Source organism: Glycine soja, chromosome 15, assembly GCF_004193775.1.
Source record: "Glycine soja cultivar W05 chromosome 15, ASM419377v2, whole genome shotgun sequence".
NCBI classification, from domain to species: Eukaryota; Viridiplantae; Streptophyta; class Magnoliopsida; order Fabales; family Fabaceae; genus Glycine; species Glycine soja.
Window position 1 is genome coordinate 7,457,426 of NC_041016.1, and position 10,186 is coordinate 7,467,611.

A 10,186-nucleotide genomic window follows, 5' to 3' on the forward strand; every position below is an offset into this window, starting at 1 on the left:
ACCTTCTTCATCTGATAAGCAGCAGAATAAATGGTCATTGAGTGCATATTATGGAAATGCAACAAAATATTATAGAAAAGCTTCATGTAGGACTGCATTAGAATATATTGAGAAGATTTTCTCCAGCTGCTAGATGAACCCCAGGTTGTCCTTGATGTCATAGAAGAGTAGGGGTCAATAATGTTCCACATTTAAGAACAACACGTCATTTAAGGAAATTAAAGGACAGCTAAATTTCATTTACTAAACCATATGCTAACATCATTGTTCACTGTGCTAGCAAGGATTGCAGTGAATAGAAATGCTGAAGAGAAACAAAAGACACACCTCTCCAACAATTACTGTGTCCCCTTCCTTTACACCAAGTTTCATGAGAGACTTGTACACACCACAAGCCTCAAGAACACGTTGGAATCTTCTCTCCAAATCAATGTACCCGTTAAAGATCCACAAATCTCAATGAAACTAGACATGAATGGGTAGGGTGTTACAATTTCAAGCATAATGCTTATCCTAATACACATTTTTTCTAACACAGTATCAATTATTAAGGATGGAATTTCAAATCTTAACGTTTTCTCACACTATTCAAAAAAGGTCTTCCATGAAATTTCCTATTATTATTGTAATACTCCCTCCATTCCAAAATAATTTGTCGTCCTAGGTTATTTTACACAGACCAAGAAAAAGCAATAAATAGATGAAAGAGAGTAATAGTTTTACAAAATTAACCTTATATCATCATTAATTCATTTATAGATTTTGTTTCCATCATTAATATTATAAGGGATATAAGTGAAAAAAGGTAATTAATGTTACATTAAAAAACTAAAATGACAATTATTTTGGGACAAATTTTTTTCTCTCATGGCAATTATAATGGGATAGAGGGAGTAGTATTTTTTGTTAGACATCTTCACATTAAAGTTGAAAATCTATGCAAGAAGCTTCATATCAGTGATCATAAATGGCTTTGCAAACAAATACAAAATGAATGCAGGATAATGATGTCAATACTATTTGTTAAATGTGATTTAGAAGTTACGCCTCAATATGTATGTTCAAGATGCAAGAAAAGTAACACATTGGTGGAAAAAAAATATATTAAGGAATTGTACTCCTGGTCACGTTTTTGCTGTTTAACCTACCGCCAATTCATCATCTGTATAAATCTTGCAATCCAGATCCAACTACATGCCAAATATTTGAATCACTGTCATGACAAATCTCAAAATCACTAATGGATGCATTCCGCAGCTTCTTTACTGCAACAGCGACATGGTTCAAGTTTACCATATCTCCTCCATCTGAAACAGGTCAAATTTATCCAAACGCAATAACTTTAATAGAGAAAAAAGAGTATTCAGGTGATGTGACAATAATACATAGAATAAGTTTAAAACATATTATTACCTTCATATTCCACCTTGTCTTGTTACTTTTACGCAAAAGCTCATAAGCAGCACAGATAACTTCATGAGTACCTTCCCTTTTGACAGCACTCATACAAAAAGGTGTGATCCCATGAGATTGCAACTTTTCTTTGAAGGATTTCCAGTTTTCATATGCTTCTGGAAGATCCATTTTGTTAAAAGCAACTACATAAGGCTTCTCAGCAAGTTTAGGATTAAAAAGCTTCAGCTCTAGACAAACTGCATCAAACTCAAGATCTGGCAGCGGTGACGAAACGTCAACAACATGTACCTGAAACCCAATATAGGCTTGATTTAAAGTTTAAACCACAAATATCAGGGTGCGAGAAAGAAGCAGGCAAAAAATATCAAATTAGCTTTACTTTGAAATAGCATGGTTAGATGGTAGCCAAATGTTGACAGGAAAAAAGTAAGATACTGGATAGTAAAAAGATTCTATGAGCTCAGAAAAAGCAAACAAGTTGAAATTTTACTCAATCTAATTTAGACAGAACTGACACGGGCAGAGGTGGGATCAAAAGGTTGAAGTGGCCAAAATAGAGATGGCTTAAGGGTCTCTAAAAGAATTACTTTTTCAGAAAAAAAACCACTGATGTCTCAAATTCATTTTTAGAAGAAAAAAAAGAAAGCAAAGAAAATACTTATAATTTACTCTTCTGAAACCCTAGGAGCAGTGTGGTAAGCTGGTAACTCTAGAATCAAACACAGCTGTATCAGAATTGAGATTTTCAAATGTAGCTATATCTAACTATATAAAGCAGAATAAAGCATCTCCGTTCAAAAGTACCAACCAGGGAAGCACACCTTTCAGTGTGTCGTAGAAACTCATGGCCTAAACCAAAACCTCGATGTGCCCCTTCAAGCAGACCTGGAAGGTCTGCCACTACCATGGTTGAATCATAGTCAAAGGAAACAACACCAAGATTGGGAAGCAGAGTTGTAAAAGGATAATTAGCCACAGCCGGCTTGGCAGCACAAACAACACTCAAAAGTGTACTTTTCCCCGCATTTGGAGCACCAACTATACCAACATCCACAACCAGCTTGAGTTCTAACTCCAACCACCTGATCAAAAGAAACCACCATTCTATGAACTCAAATGATTCCAACAAACTCAAAACAAACTTTTTTTTTCTTTCTTTCAGTATGCAATACACAAATGGTAGTTCTTATGTTACCAAAACAAATTGCATCCTTCATATGTAGACGACTAAGGAACCCTTTTTTGGTCTGAAAAAATGGCTTCTGTTTTCATTTTCAATTACAAAGATGCCAGTCTAACACATTATTTTCATTTCATTTCTTGTTCTCAAAACTTTGTAAGGTAAAAGCATAAAATGAATACAGAAAATACTTTTCTCAAGCCAAACAACCACAAACCAAGCGTGTGAATCAATTGATACAGAATTTATTATAGATCAACTAGTGATCTCAAGTTCGTGACCTGGTATGTAGCTGCATTAATTATTCTAATGGAGACTTTAGTTGACCATAACAATTCTACCATTCTGTAGAGAATATTTGTGGCTTCTATCCAAAATCTAAAAGATCCTAGCTATGTATTGTAGGGTAAAAAGAACTCACATTTCAGGACCCTCTTCGCCATTCTCGGCAATCTTGGGGACCTTATAGTCCCTGACTTGAACGAAGCATTCCCTCTTCCCCCTCTACCGCCTGGCAACAGCAACCCTTTATGTCCCGGATACACCAACAACACATTATTCTTGCCACTCATTCGAACAACCGTTCCAGGGGGCACCTTCACCACCACATCTTCCCCTTTTGCCCCACTCTGCATGCTCCCATGCCCGTGGCCCCCTCTCTCTGCCCGGAAATGCACGCTGTTCCGAAACGGCAGAAGCGAGTTCATCGCCCCGTCGACCTCCACGTACACGTCGCCACCCCTACCTCCGTCGCCCCCCGACGGCCCCCCCACCGCCACGTACTTCTCCCGCCGGAACGCTACCACGCCGTTCCCCTCGTCCCCTGCCTTCACATATATCTTCGCCCGGTCGAAAGACCGCATCACCGCCGGCACAGACTTCTCCTTCACACTCGGAGTCTCTTCCTCGCCTTTGACCACATTCTCGTCTCCCGAAAACTCGTACTCGCCGTCGCTTTCAGGTTCGGTTGGGTCGTTTTCGATTGCGGAGGAAGCGGGTGACCGGTGGCGCCGTTTCGGAGAGCTTGATTTCGGGAGAGGAGAGAGGGGAGGGAGCAGGAGGCGAGTGTAGGTGGTGGATTCGCCACCGGGGACGGGGAGGACTGGTTTCTGAAACTTAGGGTTTGGGATTTTGCTGCTGCGGTTCCCATTGCGACGAGCGAAGGCTGAGATTGAAGATGTAGCAGACTCAACATCTCAAATCAAGTGGAAGTAATACAAAACTCAAAAATATCAATTGGATAAGGCCACGGGGTTACAAACTCAAATTAATTTGATTAGAACTAAGTAAGGAATAGAAAATAAGTGGGAATGCTCTTTGCTCGGAAAACAAATACTTTGATGGACTAAATTTGCATTTTCCTAACTTTGAAACCTATTAAGCGCATTCCCATGTTCGGTCACTATCGCAGGGCATTGCTCTGCTTCAAGCACAACCCAAACTCCATCACTGCAATCTCCACACCCTTCTCTATTCTTCTCCGATCATTCTCCACTTCCTCTTCCGACCATAAACAGCAACACTCATTCACCTTAAACTACCTCCTCAACACCTTCGGCTTCTCCCCAGAAACCGCCTCAAAACTCTCCACCCGAATCCGCCTCGAAACCTCCCACGACCCCGACTCAATCCTCTCCCTCTTCAAATCCCATGGCTTCTCCGACGCCCAAATCCGCCGCATCATCCAAACATACCCTTACTTCCTCTCCTACAACGCCCGCAAAACCATCCTCCCCAAACTCACCTTCCTCCTCTCCAAAGGCGCCTCCACCTCCGACCTCGTTCGCATCGTCACCAAAAACCCTAGAATCCTCCACTTCGATCTCCACAACGCCATCACCCCGCGCTACGACTTCATCAAAAAATTCATGCTTTCCGATGATTCCACCCTCCGCTCCATCAAATCATGCCCCAGCATCATCTTTTCGAACACCCCCCTCCTCAACATTCAATTTCTCCTCCACAACGATGTCCCGGAATCCAAGGTTGTTATGTTGCTTCGCTACTGGGCCTGCTCGCTCGTTGCCAATGCCCCCACGTTTCAGGATGCGGTTCGGGAGGTTATGGAATTGGGCTTCAGGCCCAACAAAACGTTGTTCTTGGTGGCACTTCGTGCTAAGCTTGTGAGGAAATCGTTGTGGGAGAGGAAGGTTGAGGTGTATAGGAAATGGGGCTGGTCTGAGGAGATTCTGCTTTCCACGTTTCTGAGGAACCCCTGGTGTATGCTGGTCTCTGAGAAGAAAATTGAGGCCATGATGGAGTTTTTTATTACTCATTTGGGTTTGGATTCTTTGTGTTTTGCTAAGCATCCCGTGCTTATTGCGTTGAGCTTGGAGAAAAGGGTTGTTCCCAGGGCTTCTGTGTTGCAGTTTCTTTTGGCGAAAGGTTTGCTTAAGGATGTTAATTGGGCGTCCGCGTTTATAGTTACTGATAAGATTTTCTTGCAGAAATTTGTGGTTTCCTATGAGAAGGAAGCCGATCAGCTGTTGAAGCTCTATGAAGAGAAGAGAGATGTTCCTAGAGAAGAGAGATGTTGAAGCTCTCTGAAGCCGATCAGCTGTCAAAGGGAACTTTGTAACTGGAATGGAACCATATGGATTGGTGTGATCATAGAGACTTGTTCATGATCATGACTCTTCTACCATGTTTTGTCAGGATTCCTGACTTTAGTGGTAGACTGGTAGTAGAAGGTTTCTCTCTATCATTAGCTGAAATTATATGGTGAAACTTGAGGTATATTATATCTTGCCTTTTCAGTTACTATTGCTGAAATAATTGGTATTTCAGTTTAAACTTAATAAATTCTGTTACTTGATTCAGTAGAATTCCCTTAATTGTTTAAATCCAGGGTTGTGGAAACCACTATTTTCATTTTACAATTAAAGCTATTTCTGGCTGTGATGCCATCATCAATAGTTTGTTCTCAACCAGTTGATGTATATGCTATACCTATGTCCATCTACGACACGTGCCTTGTGCCATTTATGTGTATATTAGCAAGTGTACAGGGGAATGGAACTAACAAATGGGAAACAATCTAAAGCATACATTTCTATCAACACGAACAACATTTTCCATTTGTATAGTTTTATTCTTTCACATCTGTTTAAGATGAACTTTCTTATCAATATAATTGAGTGCTTGTTTTAAGGAGAAAATAAAAGGAGAAGATAAAGTTCAAAAATAACTAGGCAAAACCAAACACACTGTAACAATCAATCAGAAATATGTTGAATGCTCAAGTCAGCCATAGCAACAATTCAACTTAACTATACTCAATACAAAGTTACCATCAAACTTCAACTATATTTTGTCCTTGATATAGGATAATATCAATAAGTTTTCATTTTTCACATACAAAATGACAGCACCACAAAAAAAATCTCCACCGGGAAGCAACTAACCAATCTTGCTCGCGATGGATTCAAAGAAGCTGGCAAGCTCCTTGTGATGATCCTCAAACACCTCCACTTCATACTGGTATTTACTATCATCTAGCAAATTTGTGGCCTTAGTAATGGCATAATCGATCTTCTCCCTTTCTTTTGAGCAAAGCGAACTAATATCCTTCTTTAAAACATTCCTCATCTTGTAAACATAATAACCCAAAGAATTCATAGCATTGGCCTTCCTAAGAAACTTCTTATCTTCAGCCCTGTACTTCTCAGCTTCTTGAATCAATCTTCCAATTTCTTCAGTTGACAGTCTATCTTTGTCATTGATTATGGTAATCTCATTCTTATTGCCACTAGTTTTCTCCTCGGTGGAAACAGATAGGATACCATTTACATCTATAGCAAAACTTACATCTAAAGGATGACCACGAGGAGAAGGGGGCAAACCAGAAAGAACAAAAGAACCCAACAAATTATTATCATTGGCTCTCGCCCTTTCACCCTCGTAAACACTAAAAGGAACACGTTTTTGGTTATCTAAATTACAGCATACTTGCGTCTTCCTTACAGGAATCCTAGTATTCCTTGGAATCACCACACTCATGACATCTCCCTTGGTCAATATACCAAGTGACAGTGGTGTAACACCCAATAGAACCAAGTCTGGAACATTCTTAATGCCTTCACTCAACATAGCAGCCTGCACAGATGCGCCATAAGGAACAGCCTCGTCAGGGTTGATGCTCTTGCACAAATCCTTTCCATCGAAGAGGTCCTGCAATAGCTCTTGCACTTTGGAAATCCTAGAAGAACCACCAACAAGGACAACATCACGGACACTGCCCTTGCCCATCTTAGAATCAGTAAGACACTTATCTACTGTCTCCATGCATTCTTCAAACAGCTCCATATCGATTTCCTCAAACTTTCCTCGAGTTATTGAAGAGCAAAAGTCAATGCCCTTAAAATAAAGCATCTAACTCAATGTTGGTAGTATTCTTTTGGCCCTCTCACATGAAGTCCTCAACCTCCTTAGTGCTCTTGGGTTCCCACTAATGTCCACTTTGTTCTTCTTTTTGAAGTCGTCTACAAAGTAATTCACCATTCTGTTGTCAAAGTCCGACTTTTTCCGGCAGTAGCCTTAACTTCGTAGACGTCCTTAATCGTGAGGAGAGCAGCGTCTAAAGTACCACCACCAAGGTCAAAAATGAAAATGTTTCGCTCTCCAACACAATTAGTTCTCTTGTTAAGACCATATGCTATATCTGTTGCAGTAGGTTCATTAATTATACTCATAACATTTAGGCCAGCAATAGCACCAGCATCTTTTGTACGGTAACAACAACATTCTTCAGAGGTGTTTCCAAATAAACCTCTGAAATCTCCCGCATCTTTATGAGGCCATAGATGATATTTCCTCAGCACAAATTTGCTTCTCCTGACCCTTGTACTTAACAACAATCATGGGTTTGTCATTGATACCGGCAACAACCTTGAATGACCACAACGTTTTCTCTTTTTGAATAATGGGATCACTGTATTTCCTGCCAATTAATCTCTTTGCATCTGCAAAAGTTATAAGAAATCTGGACATAAAAGTATAGAAAAATCATAAAAAGGAAGGCAGTACTAACTAAATAGAAAAAATACCAAAAACAGTGTTTTCTGGGTTGGTGACAGCTTGATTCTTAGCAGCATCACCAATCAATCTCTGATTGTCTGTGAAAGCAACAAAAGAAGGTGTGGTTTTGTGGCCTTGTTGGTTGTGAATTATTTCTACTCTATTGTGTTGCTCCAGCCACACTCCAACACATGACTACGTTGTACCAAGATCGATTCCTATGACAAATTTCTGATCTTCTTTGGCCATTCTATTTTAAGTGAATGTATAGTTAAATACAGAAAAAGTGAAGCTTGTAAGTATGAAATATAAAAAATACTAGCTGAAATATATACATGTATGCATATTTTATTTTTTGGTTTAACCAAATGTATATGAGGTTTCTTATTTGGCACACAACTAATCTCCTACCGGAGGCTATTTTGAAGTAAAGTAGTACCTTCAGCAGTAACTCCATACTATACATGTATGCATCTTGATTTCGTAAAATGAATGCACATATATCTGCCTAGCCATCGGTAATCATGACTTAATTATTCCCATTAAAAAGGTCTCTTCGTGCACAGTGCATCTGTATCTGCAGGATATGGAAAGTGGAAAACTAGAAAACGGAAAGCCTTTTAGTGATAGTGTGATATACTACTATACGTAAGTTACATTCATTCACCAACAAAAAAAAACGTAAGTTACATGCATTAGTTTTCCTTCTTTAAGGGATAAAGTGATCTTTGAGGTAACGATGGCCCAATCAAATGAGGTAACGATTGAGCTAAAATGCAAATGACACAAATGCAAATAGTAGTAATTGCTTGAGATTTAGGGGATTAGTTTAGCAAGCATAGTGATCATCATTTTATAAAATTAATAATGATATATTGAGGGACTTTTTAAAATCATAAAACGTTTTAAATTCCAACAGAAATGGATAGCAAGTCAATTTCATGCCTTGTGATAGAAAAAGAAAAGTCGTAGTAAATTATATTTTGCTTTGTATATGCTCAAATCACATTTTTTATTTTCTTTTCTTTTAAAAATTTAAAATTTAAAATATACTGTGTAATAGTATGCTACACATTCATCATTTTAGAAAAGTCAAATGAATTATTTGATTTTTTATTATATTTTTTTATTCAATTTGATTATTTATCTTTTAAAAAGTTTAATTTGATTTTTTATCTTATTTTTTGGTTTAATTTAATTCTTTATCTTTTAAAAAAATTAGTTATTTATCTTTTTTTAAAGTTTTATCATTCGATATTTAAGATTGACGTCATTAATCATTTAAGAATGAACTTTTTCAGTTAAAAATGAAGTGGAAAGGAGAGAAAAAATGAACAAAAAAAATTTATTTGTTAACGATGTCAATTTTAAATAGATTAAAAGATAAAAAAAATCAAATAAATCATTTAGTCTTTTAGAAATGAATGAGTTATATTCAAATTTTTTAATATAGATGAACAAATGAATGAGTTATACTTAAATTTTTTAATATAAAAGAACATTTTTAAGGCAGATGAAACTTAGGCCCTTTTCTGAAAACAGTTTATTAACCCTTTTCTGAAAACATTCTTCACATTCACTAAGTACATCTTCATGTCCTGCAGGGAGGATTGGAAATTTTGCAAGAACGCTAGAGTTCCTTTGTACCGTGAAATCTGGTTAGTTATTTTTTATTCTTCAAACTGCATTTCCTGATCTTCCTTTGGTTTTTGAACCTGAATGTATTCATAAAGTCGAGCTCTTAGTCATCCAAACATAAACATGACTGACACATCAATTTAGTCATAAAGATGATAGACATATATCAACTTAATTATAAGTTGCAGCATATATGAGATCAGATTTGTTGACTCATATCAGCTTGCTACAGGCAGAAGGGGAATTGATAAGTAAATTTACATACTGTTCCTTGAGGACTGAATCAAATTTGTATTGTCATGTTCAACTTGTTCCTTAGTTTACATATACGGTGATTGTATATAATCCCCTTATAGATTACTTTTGCTGTCTTCGGAGCACTATACTTCCAGAGAATGTATGGTCGGTTAATCATATGGTCCATATTCCATACTCCATATGGTTAGATAGGAATCATGTTATGATTTATGGCAAGTTCAACACACTTGATGAGGTGATGGACATGGTAAAATTAAGATTGTATCTGGTTGAGATCAAAAGTACCATAATTTCAATTATTCTTTTCTGTGCTGGTGGCACACGTGGAAAGGCGAAGACCTCAAAGAAGTACAAATCCGATTCAAACGTGGCTCTATTTTGCATTTATGGGGACTTCCAAGTCATGCTTGCTTCATGTGTCCTTCACATACATTAGTGTGGTGATTGTGAATATTTTGTCACTCCACGCTAAAGGTGTCAGTGCATGAAAATTAATAACAGAAGTAGAGGTTCAAGTGTTGGTGTGCATTGTCAAAGGCTCAGATCGAATCATATCAAAATGAAAGAGGATTTAGAAATTGTATAAGTATAAGATTATGTAGTTGATGATGACTTAAAAAAATAAATTGATATTATTTATACCGACAAAATGCATTTGTTTTTCGGTAATCCATGGCT

At 37.8% G+C, this 10,186-nt stretch overlaps 1 protein-coding gene and 2 pseudogenes across 1 annotated transcript; 1 reads left to right on the forward strand and 2 right to left on the reverse strand.

Annotated features, from left to right (window-relative positions):
- Positions 1-471: 471 nt before the first annotated feature.
- On the reverse strand, positions 472-3,989 carry LOC114388120 (annotated as a pseudogene).
- A 475-nt stretch (positions 3,990-4,464) lies between these two features.
- LOC114388121 lies at positions 4,465-5,133 on the forward strand. The gene has a single exon (XM_028348454.1). It carries the CDS (start codon positions 4,465-4,467, stop codon positions 5,131-5,133), a length of 669 nt encoding a protein of 222 aa, XP_028204255.1.
- A 760-nt stretch (positions 5,134-5,893) lies between these two features.
- Positions 5,894-7,861, reverse strand: LOC114387329 (annotated as a pseudogene).
- Positions 7,862-10,186: the final 2,325 nt, after the last annotated feature.

Bases quoted from the DNA above. Each gene is read 5' to 3' on its own strand.
- LOC114388121 (XM_028348454.1), top strand. From the start codon at position 4,465: ATGCTTTCCGATGATTCCACCCTCCGCTCCATCAAATCATGCCCCAGC.